Raw genomic sequence first — 16,742 nt, 5'->3', positions numbered from 1 at the left:
CTTCTCCTAACAGCCACCTTTCTTGCAAGGTGTCTAGATCATGGACTTTGGGTTCAGGCACACTAGCCTGAATGCAAGTTATGCCACTCCCTTCAATTACCTGGTCCAGTAAGCTTACCTTCCTCAAAGTTAGACTGTATTGTCCTGTATTGTCTCGGATTTTATTAACCCACCTTCCAGGGTATTCTCATAAAGAAGTAAAATAAGATGAAGTACTGAGCATAATGGGGGTACAAAAGATGCACAGAATAAATGATAGTCATTACTGACATCAATCCATTTTAGAACGTAAAATTTAAGAGTTCTCTAATTCTGTATGTAATCTTCCACCTCTCTGGCTCTTGCAAGAAAAGCTTATGGGTGGTATTTCAGTCGATGTTCCCATAATGAAAGCAGAATCAGAGCACATACCAGCTTCTCTTTAAGTATCTTCCTTTCCATCATGAGATACAGTGATCAGAACAAAACACTGAGACTAAGATGTGAGGGCACTGACATGGAGACAAGTACCAAACAGAGAAATCAGTGGGGCTCAGCTGGCAAAAGGGCCTGAATCCAACCCCCAAAACCCACAATGGAAGGATAGAACCAGCTCCTACAAATTGTTCTCTTACTTCATATTTGTGCTATGGAAAACATGTGCCTGTACACATACACAATCATACTCACAAGCAATCACTCAAAATCAAAATAAATAACCAAGGAAAGCAGCAGAAATAAAAAAAAATGGTACAAATAGTAAACAGAGTTCTTCAGAGATGACCACGATTGACCTGGTACCCTCAGGTACCACTTTGATCACTTACTCAAGCATTTCTGCATATGTAATATGAAGAAATGGGTCAAATACTTCAAAGACGCAAAACTGTATTACTCAAAAATATTGTTAACACCAGACTTACTTATGGCCACTTAATCCAATCCCTCTGCCTACATTCTAATTTCCACTCCTTAGGGAGTCTGGTCCTCTCAGATCTGTATTTTCTAAGCTTCTACTACCAGCCAGACATTCCCAACAAAGCGTTCATCAACACTTAAAATGAAGAGATACATACTAAACTGACAATAGGAACTACTGTCTATTAACTATTAAAGTCGTTAATGAGCGTGGAAAGTAAATGTAAAAAAATTAAATATAGATAATGACATATTTGTATTTTACTTATATAATTAAAATTTTCTAAATAAAACACAAACACAATAATTATAAATATATAATATGCATATAAAATAAGAGTAAAAAACACAGACCATAAGAGTAATGTATTAGTGTAGTGGGATGTTTTCCTATTGAGTATTTCTACACTTTTAAGATTTATTTTTATTTTTTAATTGTGTGTGTGTGTGCCTGTGCAGCACATGAACAAAAATAGCTGCAGAGGCCAGAGGCCAGAGGCATCAGCCCTCCCTGGAGCTGGAGTTAGAGGCAGCTGTGAGCACCTCTGTGGGTGCTGGAGTTTAGGTCCTCTCCAAGAGCAGTATCTGCTGGCTTAAGTATGGGGCCAGCTCTCCAGCCCCAGCACACCTATATTTAACAAACAAGTTTCAGATATGCAAATTAACCTGAGTCAGTATGGGTTTTTGGAAATTGGGAAAAGATTCATTCTGTTTTATTTTTTATTTTGGTTTTGTTTTTTTCAACACAGGGTTTCTCTCCATAGTCCTGGCTATCCTGGACTCACTTTGTAGACCAAGCTGGCCTCGAACTCAAAGAGATCCGCCTGCCTCTGCCTCCCTGAGTTCTGGGATTACAGGTGTGTGCCATAAAAAGATTAATTTTTAACAATGTTACTTGATATTGAAAAAGATGTAGAAAAACAAGCTCTACTGAACAAAGTGCTTACTGGTAATACATTATTTGTGTAATTTAGGAACATTTAGTCAAAATTTAAAATATATGCCTGTAGTGACTCAAAAGTTCTAGTCAAACGACTCATGTCCTCCTCTTATATGCTGGAAGTCAGCCTCTTCCCTTTCCCCAACTGTCACCTCCTGTTCTCTTTACAGTTGTCATTTATAATGCATACATCCTATATCATACAGGTTAAACTACCACAACAGGACATACTGGCACAAATGTAAGCTCTGACTCTGCCCAGGCTGGCATTCTTGGTAGCCAGAGATCAATACTGCTCTTCAGAAACTCAGCATGGCAGTGGCCCTGACACTTGTAACATCTGACTTCAAATATTGTTCTGACTATTGTCATCCAGGCCCTCAGAACAGGAAGACAGCACTGAGGAACAGAACAAGGCATAGAAGTGGCACTCATTAATTCCACTTCCTATCATGAAGAGAACACAGTCAAATACGCACAGCTGAGATGGGCTGGGGAATGAAGTAGATCTGGGCAATCGTCACATGCAATCCACACTCTGCAACTCAAGACCTTATGCTCTCACACCTCCAAACAATATGGCTGAGATTTATGTGTGTCAACTCTTGGGTGTTTGAGGGTTTGTTGTTGATGATTGTTTTGTTTTCTGAGACAGAGTCACATGTGCCACAGGCTGCTCTTAAACTTAGAATGTAGCCGAGAACACACGTTAACTGCTGATTCTTCTGCCTCTACTAGGCAAGGCCGAGACTACAGGTAAATGGCAACTTGCCCAGCTTGTTTTTGAACTTTAAATGAAAACATACTGTGTGATTTATATTAATTAATCATCACCTTGACAAGACTTAGAACTGCCATAGAAACAGAGCTCTGAATGTGTCTATGAAGGGTTCCCAGAAAGGTTTAGTGGAAGAGGAAGACTCATCCTAATTGTGGGTACCCTGCCCATGGGCTGGTCACAGAGCTGAGGCCAGCATCCTGTCTGCTTCCTGACTGTGGATGCAATGTAACCACTTGCCTCCCAATGTACTCCTGCTGCCAAAACCTCCCCTCAAACTGAGACCTAAAATAAACGTTTTCCTTAAGTCAAATGTTCAAAGTGGCAGGGTCACTGTAGTCTTGACTTCCTTTTGACAAGCATCTTATCATCACAACCAGAACAGTAACTAATACAGGATTCTTGTGTGTGGTTTCTCATTTGCATTTATATTCTTTACACTAAAATTTTAAACAATGTAGGCAGATACCATGATGAAGGAGGACACCCTGAGCTACTCACCTACAACTACAACCAATAGCAAATCACATCCTTGAGACTCCGTTTCTTCTCATACAAATAAAGGAGGAAATTAATGTACTTCAAATCGTCATGACTGATCATGCCGGCCACTCAACTTCAGTGAAAAATATATCCCCATGGCCGCCACTGCTAATCCCCACAGCACTGGGGAGAGAATCCAAGGCTTTCCACAAGCTAAGCAAGCACTCTACCACTGACTGAGCTTCCTCCAAAGCTGTCTTCCATAGCCCTTGTACTGGCTATCCTTTGTAGCTAGGGAACACAAGAAGGCTAGCTGGTTTGAACTTAGGCCCCGCATGACCTTGGCCTCAGCGACTGTACTGTATGTAGTATGCAGAACACAACAACTTTACACGTGAAATATTTAAAATGATTATGTAGCACTTTGCTCACTGAGAATACTTGAAACATTTTCTTTTTTTCTGCTAACTCTAATGTCTCTGGATTTGGGAACTGGGAAAAGAAGAAAGTATTCTTTTATTGATAATCTTGATATGTCAAACATTCTCTGATACTCTTACCTTTAAAAATGAGAACCTAATCCCCTTCCCCTTCTGTAATGCAGGATGTGGTTAATGACTCAGGTTTTTGTTTTTTTAAGATTTCAGATTCTTTTTTTTTTTTTTTTAATTATGTGTGTGTGCCTGTGTGTCTGAGCACGTGAGTATAGGTACCCAGAGGCTAGAGAAGGGAGTCTGATGCCCTGAAGCTGGAGTTACAGGTGGTTTTCATTTGCCTGACATGGGTACTGGGAACCTAACATGTGTCCTTTACATGAGCAGTATGCATTCTTAACAGATGAGCCATCTCTCCAGCTTCAGTAAACAGAAAATGGTAAAAATGAAGATAACTTGTCAAAAAAAAGATGCTGAAGCCTGCATGTGTGTGCAGATGGTGTAGGCAGGGGTAATTTTTTACCCTGGGTAGACACAGTTAAGCAGTCCATGGAAAGTCTACATAACCAAGAGCCAAAGTGTCTACCAATGGTCAGTCAGGAACCAATGCCTCTAACCAACAGCTTTTAAGCCATAATAAAAGTGAGTCTTCAACTGAGGGTAAACTGCCTGCTTCTAAGGCTGGCCAACCACAGGATCTAGATGGTGGAAGGACAGCACTGACTCTCACAGGTTGCCCTTTGACCTCCCCATGAACACCATGAATATACACATACACACACATTCATACATACATAAATGTAAAACAAAGAAATTTTAAGTGACTTAGGTTGGGGAGATAACTCAGCAATTAAGAGTACTTGATGTTTAGATAACTCACAACCATCTTTAACACCAGTTCCAGGGGATCCTACTGCCTCTACGAGACTCCAAGGGCACCAGGCATGAAGATGGTAGGGGCATGAACACACATGTAAAATAAAAATAAGAACAAAAGGAGGGAAAGAGGGATCTTCAAGCCCCAGATAACAGTCTTATGAGACTCAAACCTGAGCCATCCAGCTAAAACTGCTCCTTTATTTCCAACCTATAAAAACTACAAAATATAGATTTTACATTACCATGCTCTGAAGCAATTAGTTACCTCGCCAACAGATAATTTACCTACTGTCTACCTCTACTTAACTTCCTGTCCACCTACCTCCCTGTCTACCTACCTTCTTCTCTACCTACCTTCTTGTTCGTTACCTTTTGGTTGGGGCACCAGATGCATATATTGCCTATTTAAAAAAAATAATAGCTTTAAAAATTCCCTTTAGTGGACATAATTTTCTTTTTCAAATTATACTAGCTTATCTAAACTGGTAGAATTCACTTTTTAAGGTTTCCTGTCTAGCACCTGCCATAACCACCATCAAACACAAACTTACTCTTGTAGTTTATACTGGAACTATTCTTTTAAAGGCATATCAAGATTCTGGTCATATGATAATTTATCAAGTGGTGTTAGAAAATTGGTGGCATCAGAGCCAATAACTATGCTATCTCCTTGGATATAAAAGAAATCCCAAGGCATTTTAAGCTCAGCCTTCATTCTGGAATGAAAACACTGACTGCACAAAGAACCCAGTTCAATCACAGTCAAATAAGGAACACGCTGATATTTCACCTCGCGACTTTAATATTTGTTGTATTAATTTCATAATGTGTACGTGGGTATGTACATTTGAGTACTGGGCCCACAGAGGCCGGAAGAGGGTGACATATTCCTAGGAGCTAGAGTTACTCAGTGGCTGGTTCTGACCCAACCACTGTCCACATGTGCTTTAAACCAAGGTCAGGCCCACTGCAAGGGTAGCACGTGCTCTTAGCCTCTGAGCCATCTCTCCAGCTATCTGCTGGGTTTTTAAAAGCAAGTTTTACAGCAACAGATGAGTTCAAAATGGTCCTACTTTTTCTCAGATTTGACTTCAAACTATCAACACTCTCCCCCACAAACCACCAAAGGATTTTATTTGCATTTCTCTCTCTGGCACTTAATCACTCATTCACTCTCTCACTCTCACAGCTCTCAAGAAGATGGACCTAAATGTACTGCCCTTCTACTCTACACATACTTTTTGTACCTTCCTTTTTTTTCAATTAACTGAAAGGAATATATACCACTTTTCAGTTTGTGGAAAACAAAATCACCCATCTAACACCTTTTCTGGTCTCTAAGGGCACCACAGATATGAGCGCATGCAACACACATACACACAGAATACTTTTTGTTTGTTTGTTTGTTTGGTTGGTTTGGTTTTGCGAGATAAGATTTCTCTATGTAGTCCTAGCTGTGCTGAAACTCACTATGTAGACTACACTGGCCTCAAACTCAGAAATTTGTTGGCCTCTGCCTCCTAAGTGCTGGAATTAAAAGTATATGAAAGCCACCACCTCCTGGCTAACAAAAATAATTCTAAGAAATGCAAATAAAGCATAACCTGGCAAAGATATAAAAATAACTGTAGTACGTTTGGGGCAAAAGAGTAAACATTTAATGGGAAAATATTTTTGCTAATATTTTGCTAATTTTTAAAAGCTTCCTTTAAACCAGGTGGTACAGGCCTGTAATGTCCACACTCTGAGAGGAGAGGCCAGTGGATCCCTGTAAGTTCAAGGCCTGTCTCGAAAAAGAAAGAAAAAGAGAGAAAGAGAGAAAGAAAGAGAAAGAGAAAAAGAAAGAGAGAGAAAGAAAGAAAGAAAGAAAGAGAAAGAAAGAAAGAAAGAAAGAGAAAGAGAGGGAAAGAAAGAGAAAGAAAAAGAGAAAGAGAAAGAGAAGAAAGAAGGAAGGAAGAAAGAAAGAAAGAAGGAAGGAAGGAAGGAAGGAAGGAAGGAAGGAAGGAAGGAAGGAAGGAAGCTTCCTTTAGTCCCTGATTTGTTCTTGTTCTTGTGTTGAGATTCATTTAACTGACTTAAAAATAACTTGATATCAAATACTTTCAGCAAACACAAAGTAAGATACAAATAATCAATATAATATAAAAGTAGTTAACATTCACAAAGCTACTGATAAATTCTTACCACCATAAAATCGAATCATACAGCTGAGGTCAGGGTTCGTAGCCTCCTCCTGTATGCGCACGGGATCTTCAAATCCGAGCCTGGCTAAATAATCGTAAACAATCTGAAGAGGCCGCTCAGTGGGTTCCAGTCTCCTGCTTACACAATTCAAAACATAAGACATGTTAAGTAATAAAAATGTTTCCTTTTCTCAGCTCTTGATTTTTATTCCTAGAACAAGACTCTCCATATACGTGTGCATGCACATGCACACATGTGGGGATGCAGAGGCCAGTGATAGATGTCAAGCATCTTCCTCTATTGATCTCCACCTAGTCCCTTGAGATAGTCTCTCACTGACTGGTGTCTGGGCTACACTGACTGTCCACCAAGCTCTTTCAAGCCACTTGCTTCTAAGTTCAAATGCTGGGGTTCTAGCACAGGCAGACACGCCCAGCTTTTCATGTGGGTGGTAGGAATTCAAATCCAGATATTCAAGTTTGTAGAACAAGCACTTTTCCTCACTGGGCTATCTGCCTAGCCCAAGATCTGTCTTAATATCATACAACTAATCTAAACAAGTACTTTTCAACATAATGAGTCTTAGGATTCCTTTTGACATCGTGAGGAACACAAAAAGTTTGTATACATACACTGGATTCACTCTAACAAACTGAACTAAAAATTTAAATTAAGAACTTCCAATTATATATTTAATTAAAACAATTATACCCATTGTAAAGTAACACACAAATTACTTAAAATATGTTTTCAAAAAATAAAGTTTAGTAAAAAGGGTAACACTCACTGCTTTTCATTTTTGTGAATTTTTTTTTTCAGTTTTTTTAAGAAAGGATCTCACGTAAGCCAGGCTGGTCTAAACTCTATATGTTGCTGAGGGTGACTTTAAATTCCTGATTCTCCTGCCTTTACCTCCATGTGCTAGGATTATATACATGTTACCATGCCCAGTCATTTTTAAAAAAATTTTAACAGATGGTTTAACAAAAAAACAGATGAAATTAATATATCCTTCTATACTCAGTCTGTCAATGTAGTCTGCCATGTAGGTTCTGGAAAGCATCCCTGCATCCTCCAAGGGACTGCAAACAAAAAGAAAACTAAATCCTATCTTACAGAGTGGCTTCAACCTCACATACCTCTTTAAAGAATCTCAAAGGCAAGTTTGCTGGGATGTGCCTTGAAATCCAGCACTATGATGAGGTAGGAGGATTAAGAGTTTGAGATCTGCCTGAGCCATGAGATCCTGACTTAAAAAAAAAAAAAAATGGGGGCAGGGAAACTCTCAGGAGTTCCTGGGGTCCTCCGAACATTTCTGATCTAAACTTAAAAGACAGAAACAACAAAAATGTGTAATATAAGAGTTATACTTATCCATAACTAGTTTCAAATAAGCTACACACAAATGCACATGTAGACTGTGTTTCCTACTCTGCTCCAGGCACCATGTGTCTCCAATTGGCTTTACAGAAAGTATTTTCAAAACAGCTAGGAACAAATGGCACAATAACCCTAACCCTCACCCCTCAATAAAACCAAAACATTTTGCTCAAGGCCCAGACTAAAATCTAAAGCTCATGGTGATTCTGCACTTTAAGTCAGTTTAAGATACTTTGAAAATATAAAAATTGTGGAGTTTAGGGGTTTTAGCAGTCTCAATAGCAGAGAGATCTGAAAATACTTTTTATCAAAAACCAAACAGTAAGAGATGTAGCAGATAAAGGAACAGGCTCAAAAAGTCAAAATGCCTGGGCTAGAGACTAAGTTTTTCCATTTACCAACTGCCTGCCCCTGCTTATTTAACCTTCGTGTATTAAATTCCTTACCAGTATAATGAGAATGAAAATCAAATTCATAGGGTTGCTACTAAGATGACCTGCTTTCTTACAACAAGAACGATATAACATGCAAAGTGCTAAGCAAAATATCTTGCATGTCCCCTAACATACTGACCACTGTAATTCAAAAACAATTTAGGACTCAGGTCAGAGAGATGGTTCAATGGGTAAAGACAAGGCACCTGCCACCAAACTTGATCACGAGAGTGTGATCCCTAGGACTCACAGAGTGGAAGGAGAGAATCAACTCCCGCAGGTTGTCCTCTGACCTCCACATGCCCACACTAGCATACATATGTCCACAGCACACATACAAATAAATAAATGTAAAAAAATTAAGACTGACATCACATTTTAATTGGAATAAAAACAGATCCTCTCTTCTATTTTAAACAACCAATAAACAATCACTATATCAGAGTCTAAGTACCTTCAAAAGGTCTTTAAATAAACATTTAGGACTTACAGTGATTAAAAAATATATGAAACCTAGTGTGGTGGTTTTAATGAAAATGGCACCCAAAGGTTCATAGGGAGTAGCACTAATAGGAGGAGTGGCCTTGTTGGAGGTTATGTGTCACTCGGAGTGGGCCTTGAGATTTCAGAAGCTCAAGCCAGGCCCAGTGGCTCATTCATACTGCCTATTGCCCGCCGATCCAGCTGTAGAACTGTCAGTTACCTCTCCAGCACCATGTCTGCCTGTGTCTGCCATGCTCCCTGCCATATGACATTGTACTAACCTGTGAACTGGAAGCCAGACTAAATTAAACGTTTTCCTTATAAGAGTTGCTATGGCCATGATGTCTCTTCACAGCAACAAGAAACCCTAACTAAAATGAACAAGTATAGTGGTGCACATCTTTAGTTCTAGCCCTCAGGAGGCAGAGGCAGGCAGATCTCTTTGAGTTCAAGGAGACTGGTCTACACAGAAAGTACCAAGATGGCCAAGGCTACAGGGTAAAACTTTGACTCAAAAAAATAAAAATACAATCAATAAAGAAGAAATAAAATATACTTCTCTGTATGGACAAAAGATGTAAAGAAGGTCAGTCTTTTATATTTGAATAACTATAGAACGATGAGGCAACAAGATTTAAGTAAAAAAAAAACACCAAAGTAATGAAAACAGAAATCAGTACAAAAGCTGCATACAAACATCTGCATCAAAATAAGAACCAAAAAGAAGAATCCAAACTGCTGCACAAAGCACAAAAATAACCCAACACCTGGTCTTGTTTTCTTCCTGCTCAGCTTAGTTTTTTGTTGTGTTTGCTATCATACACCATGCTGGCCTAGAACTCCCAACAGTTGTGCCTCAGTCTCCAAAGTATTGGAATCTAATTATGTTCTACCATGTCCAGCTCAATATGATCTTCGGTTCCCAGAAACTGAAAGATGAACTCAGAATAAACTACTACTACTACTGAAAAAGGGGACAGCAGAGAACATACAGCTCATAAAGACAGTAAGTACTGAATCTTTATATTGTTATTTTATTTACATAGTATAGTTTCTGAGACAAGACCTTGCTATGTAGCACTGGCTGGCCTGATACTGTGTAGCCCAAATTCATCTCAAACTTGCAGTGGGCCTGCTGTCTAAGTGTAGGCCATCATGCCCAAATAAATTTACTAGAAAGAGAAAAGAAGCTTTTTAGACTAAAAGCATCAATTAACCCTTAGCAAAAAAAAAAAAAAAAAAAAAAAAAAATCAAAACTCACCAAGGTCTGTGCCAATGGTAGGCATTTTCCCAATTTTAATGTAGAGGTTTTCTTTAAAAGATGAATTTTGTGTTGTTATTGAGAGGTGTATGTGTGTATACACCACGTGCTCTCGGAAACCAGACAGGGATCAACATTAAGCGCATTTTCTCTCTATATAGCTTTCTCCTCCTATTTTCAATGCACCTGGCTTTGGTTTGTTTGTTTGGTTTGGTTTGGTTTGGTTTGGTTTGGTTTGGTTTGGTTTGGTTTGGTTTGGTTTTGAAACACCACATCCCACTGAGCCTAGAGCTCATCAATTTGGCTAGATTGGCTAGACAGTAAATTCCAGAGATCAGCAAGACAAAGACACATTTTAAGAAGAATTTATAGGGTCAGCAATATAGCTTAACAGTTAAAGGCGTCTGCCAGGACCCAAAGATGAAAGGAGAGAATTAACTCCTGAAAGTTGTCCTCTGATCTACACATGTACACTCTGCTGCAAAAAAGTTTGAACACACAACACTTAATGAGTTTAACAAGAACTTACAACATCCTGTCAAAAGGATCAGACTTGCTCAATATTGACCTCTGAATGAGACCAGGCCCAGTGAGAATTCACGCTGTTAGACCTGGACCAAATACAATGAAGAATCTTAATATGTCAAGATGTTCAATAATGAAAGCATCACGTATCACAGGTGTAAGAGGCATCCGCAGAAATAAACTTGAGCCATACGACCAGTATCATTCTTTTACAACTTCAATTGAAACATCTTCCAAATAGAATGCAAATTTCATTTTTACTCTATTCCTACTGGGATTTACAGTTATTGTATATCAATACCAAAATTCTATAAGATGATCTCATATTCATAATTAATTCTTTTTTTTTTTTTTTTTGGAAGGGGTGCATGTTTTTTTCAGGTGGAGTCTGGTTATCTCCTTCCACCACTAGATCCAGGAATCAAATGCAGGTAGCAGGCTTGTGGAGCGGGTGCCTTTACCAGTGAGCCATCTTGACTCCATCCCTACACTTTAAAGCTAACTCTCACTGGTTCAATTTTCCTATTTTCCCTAGAAAAGAGAGAGAAATGTAAACATCCTAATCCTGATGGATTTTGCATGATCAAATTACCAGGCTTAACAAAGGCTTTGCTCATTTGGGAAAACCTCTATATATATTATTTCCACTTTTCAGGTTGCATGAGAAAATTAAGAGAACCTCCACATCTGTTCATTAAGGTAATATAAATTAGTTAATAAATGATATCTCAGGAAGTGTAAAAACAAGTAAAATGAGAGACTAATTGCACTCACTCATTAGATTCATTTGCTTTAATGAGTAGAGAATATGGAGGAAGAAGGAGAGAAGGTAATATGCTTTGAGCTCACTTTTCTGTTCCAAAGTTTTAAAAGTTTAACAGATTGGTAACTAGCTATTTGTTAAATCTTTCACAAATCAAAAAAAAAATTATATGCTGCAAAATAGATTTGTGGGAGTTGTTTTTAAAAAGTTATAATCCTCATTTGAACCACTTGTATAACTTCTCTGAAATAACAGTGAAACTACTGATCCCTGAAGATCTGAACATGCTTACAATTTTAAGTTCTCAGGATAACCAGCTAGTAAAGCAGGCAACAATGTCATGACAGCATATTATATACCTCAGCCAATAGTGTTTGTGTATTTAATTATTCTAAACAGTGCTCTAGTTAAGCCTTATGTAACAGGTGAGTATATTCCAGTAAGAATATTGTCTAAGAGTTCTAGTTAGGGGTTAAAAATGTGGCTCAAGGGGCTTGGAGAGATGACTCAGCAGTTAAGAGCATTGACTGCTCTTCCAGAGAACCCGGGCTCAATTCCTAGCACCCACTTGGGTGTTTAGTCTGTAACTCAAATTCTAGTAGATCCGACTCACCCACACAAACACCAAATGTACATAAAAATAAATAACTTTTTTTAAATGTGGCTCAGTGGCAGAGCCTTGCCTTGTAGGAGTAAGGCTCTGGGTTTAATCCCAACACTGCTCCTATCCAAAATGAGTTCTACCCAGACAGGTTGTTGCAAACTGTAATCCCATCTACAATCCCAGCACAATCCTTACAATCCCAGTAGAGACAGGAGAATCATGGGTTCCAAGCAAGCCTGGAATACACTGGGAGAAGCCGTTTCACAGCAAACAAATACACAGTTCTAGTTAGCAGTGGGAAGCAAAAGCACACACTGAAATCCCACGTAACACATCACACTAAAGACCCTGACAGAATGCAGCACATTCTCTATACTGGATTCAGATTACAATTCCAGTCACCTTTGATGATAAAAATCTGCAAATATCAATGAGCAATACAGAGAATAATTCCAATAGCAGTAATACGGATAATTCTTACCTCATGCTATGCTGAAAGTATCTCTGGTATTACACAAAGTATTACAAAGGTATGCCTATTTCAGAAATAAGAAAAATGATGTTCAGAGTGTCACAACTAGAACACAGTAACAATCCATTTGACCTTGTGTCTGTTTCATTAAAACAAATCTTTTTTTCTTAAGGAAAACCATACTGCTTTATTTTGCAAAAATAATTTATGCAGAAAATAACTCAATGCACTTCATTATGTCATTTCACTGTATGGACCCTAAAAGGCTTGTTTTAAATGTCCTTAGTTTATTACATCTACTATACCATCTCTTGAAAGATACTTTTTTTTTTTTTAAATGAACAGTTGTATAACAAAGAACATGGCTGGCCTTTGTCCCTGGTTCCTAGGAGGCAGGATCCAAGGAGGGTCTTTGTAAAACTAAATTTTATTTGCCTGTTGTAATTGTCATCTTGTAGGCTTACTGCCTGTGTCTGCTAACCTAACAATCTAATTTAGGCCTAGAATATTTTCAGCCTCTGAGATTTACTGATGAATATGCTTACCCTTTCTGCTCTTTCTGAACTGGCTGGCTGGTTCAACTCAGCTGTTTTGGCTCAAATTTCTCTCCAAGCTGACTGATTCAATTTGACTTCTCTCTTGGCCTCTAGTTGAATTGCTCTATTTAGCCTCATACTAACTTTGGCAATATGTTCTAATTCTTCTGGTTCCTTTTTATTCTCCAGATCATTCTCCAACTTATCTCTGTAAAACTCTCCCGGTAAAACGGCCTCCTCTATGCTGTTCTCTCGTAAACTGCCTCTCTTTCCATTCTGCTCTTGTGAGATTTGGGCATATCCTAACCTGTCAAACCTTTCTCTGATTTGTCCCTTTGTCTGCCTCTCAATTAAACGTCAATTTCAAACATGGGTACTTCCTTCTACAAACTAACTTTTCCTTTTTTATTTGGGATTAAAGGTATATACTGGGGCATGTCTGTATCCCAGCCAGAGCAGGCATGCTGCTGGAGTAAGAATCCCTCTGCAGGTCTTTGTATTCACAGGCCCCTTAGGTTATTTATGCTAAGAAAACAAGTGACTCAGGATGGGACCCTGGGACCAGAACAACTGACCATGTCATTAAAGAACTGGGATTCTAGGCTAGCCTGATCTGGGCTGGTGAACCAAACCGGCTGAAGACTGCTGGCAGTCAGTCATGTGGACACTAATTAAGTCAATCAACCTTTGGTACTAAACCCCAATAAAGGTTCTGTAGAGGGGATCTTCCCAGATCTTGGCCTATTTTCTTCAGCTGCTGCTCTGACTTGCATCCTTTATATTCAAACTCTAATCCTTCTGCAGCCCTTTCCTCCCTCCTGCTGAGGCTTCCAGGGACCCAATGAATTTGAGCAGTTCCTGGGAACTTCCAATTTGTTTATCTAGTTATCCAGACACGCAGGTGGCCTAGGGACCCCAAAGAGCTGCTCCATTCTCAAGTATAAAAACAGTACCTTTTTTTCTTTTTTTATCTTTCATTTTTCTTTGACAATTTCATACATATACAGAATGTATCTTGATCCTGTACACATCCCCAAGTAAGCACATGACACACCATACTTTGTTTTCTTTTTTACTTTTAATTTTTATTACATTTAGCCTGAGCCTATGTATGAGGTAGAGGGTGCCGACAGACAAATAGTGTGCAAATGGAGGTCAGAAGACAACTTTCAGGAGTCAGTCTTCTCCTTTCACCACATTGGTCCTCAGTATCTGATGGCCATCTCCCTAGCTCTTTCTTCTTCTTTTTTTAAAAATAACTGTTATTTCCTCCACAGGAAAAAAACTAGAGAAACTCTTAGCCAAAATATATGCTGCTTACTCACTGTGAAAAAGTTTGGTTTTTATTAAGTGTAAATTTTTTTAAAGATTTATTTATTATTTATAGTGTTCGGTCTGCATGCCTGCATGCCAGAAGAGGGCACCAGATTTTACAGTAGATGGTTATGAGGCACCATGTGTTTTCTGAGAACTGAACTCAGGACCTTTGGAAGAATAGCCAGTGCTCTTAACCTCTGAGCCATCTCTCTAGCCCTAAAGTGTAAAAATTTTTAATGACAGTAAAATTTTCACATACTGTGACTCCTTCACTGCCCACCAAACACAAACCAAGCCCTTAATTTCTCATGTCAGCATTAACCCTGGTGTATAAAGAACACTGCAGTTAAACTGATGGTGTCAGAACAAACATTAAAAGAGAAAAACCACCAACAATTAAATTATCATCTGCTACCCACTGTAAAATACATACAGATTTTATAAGTACCAAAACGCAAAAGAGTTTTAAAATAAAATTATTTATATTGGTTTGTAATGTTTATACAACATAGTGCACATTCAAGAGTGCAGGTCCAGGTATGTGGCCACCTGTGCACATGTATGCATGTGTGTGGTGGCCAGAGAACAACCTTGCGTATTGTTCCTCCAGTACCACTCACCTTTTATTAAGACAGAGTCTCTCATCAGCTAAGACTGCCCAAGTACACTGGAGTGGCTGGCCAGATGTAATCTGGCACCCAGAATAGAACCCAGCTCCTCCGATACATGGGTTCTGGGGATCTAACTCAGGTCCTCATGCTTGTACTTGACTTGGTTACTATTCACAGTACAGGAATGACCAACCTATCTCTCCAGCCCAACATATTTTTTCTTTTAAAATCTTAAAAAGAATACTAAAAAGGCAGGCATGGCAATACATGCCTGTAATCATAGCACATGGGAGGTAAAGGCAGGAGGTAGTTGATGATAGCTGAGACTCCTGATCAAGGTCATTCTTGAATACATAGCAAGTTCAAGGCCAGCCTGGGCTACACGAGGCACCATCTCAAAAACAGAGCTGAAATGTGAAGCAAAGACAAATCTCCTTTTCTTCTCTAGTAACAACCTGGTATAAGTCCAGAAACTGAAAATAATACTCTACCTCAAAATATAGTACAGAGGGATGAGAATTTAGCTCGGTAGTAGAGAGCTTACATGTGCAAATCCCTAAATTTGATACTCAGCACTGCACTGAGGTGGGGGGGAAAGGGAAACGTATGTGTACAGATAGAGATATGTTTGTGTCTAAAATGTACCTATCTATCTAAAACAAAGTGTTGATGACTTATAAGAAGCCACTCAGCAGTGACAGAAAGATTAGCACTCAGGAGCCCAAATCCCTCCAGTTTTATCTTCCGCTACAAGTATCCTAGCAGCTCTTAGAGTTTACCTTAAAAAGACAGTTATCAAACCCTTGACATCTTAGTCATTTGATCACTAAGAACAAATGCAGATATATGACAATGAGTCAAAGGGCAATCTGTTTTTATTACGTATGATCTCATTACAACTTCTCAGACTGAAGGGAATGATTACAATAAGCTTTACTGATGAGTCATTTGCTGTTTAAACAGCTCAACAGAAAAAGACAAGGCCAAACAGTACAAGGTAAAGAATAGACTGAGGGAAACACGTTTTTTCTAAATACAACTTTGTCATCAGCCAACTACAAGAACATACATCCAGCCTGAAATCTATGGGCCTCTTCCACATTTACAAAACAAAAGGAAATAAATGGTCTCAATGACTCCCAGTGGAAAGTTCCTGGCTTTGGAAACAGTATAATTTACTATGCCATACATCTGAGACATTCAGCTTTTCTTTTTCTTGCCCCCTAAATGCTGGTATAACTTCCCAGCAGTTGACACAACCAAAAAACTCTGCCCCAACACACAATGCATAAGAGGTGTACTGGGTGTGCACACCTGTTTCCTTCACTAGTAGATGATCTCTCAAAGGTCCCTTCAAGTGCTAAAATTTCATAAGTTTGTAACCCATCTAGTATACTGAGTCACAGCTGTCTTAGTCACTGTTCTAGTGCTGTTAAGAGACACCATAACTAAGGCAACTCTTACAAAAGGAAGCACTTAATTGGGGCTGGCTTACAGTCTCAGAGGTTTAGTCCATTATCAACATGATGGGTAACATTATGGCATGCAGGGAGGTGCTGGAGCTACATTCTGATCCATAGGCAAAGACTCTGGGCTTGGCATGGGCTTTTAATACCTCAAAATCCAACCCTAGGGACACACTTCTTCACACAAGGCAACAACTCCTAATCCTTCTAATCCTTTCAAATAGGGCCACTCTGTGGTGAATAAGCGTTTGAATATATGGGCCTGCGGGGGCCATTCTTATTCAAGCCACTACA

At 39.0% G+C, this 16,742-nt stretch overlaps 1 protein-coding gene across 1 annotated transcript in view; it reads right to left on the bottom strand.

Moving 5' to 3' along the window:
* Positions 1-16,742, bottom strand: part of Phlpp2 (PH domain and leucine rich repeat protein phosphatase 2) — a 73,382-nt gene that overhangs the window by 42,441 nt on the left and 14,199 nt on the right. Inside the window, exon 3 of the mRNA XM_055621043.1 lies at positions 6,596-6,729. Coding sequence (XP_055477018.1) covers positions 6,596-6,729 — 134 coding nt within the window. The remainder of the gene's footprint in view (positions 1-6,595; positions 6,730-16,742) is intronic.

The sequence above is a fragment of the Psammomys obesus genome, unplaced genomic scaffold (genome assembly GCF_907164565.1).
Source record: "Psammomys obesus unplaced genomic scaffold, mPsaObe1.curated_primary_1811, whole genome shotgun sequence".
Taxonomy (NCBI): Eukaryota; Metazoa; Chordata; class Mammalia; order Rodentia; family Muridae; genus Psammomys; species Psammomys obesus.
This window is presented reverse-complemented; position numbering and strand designations above follow the sequence as displayed.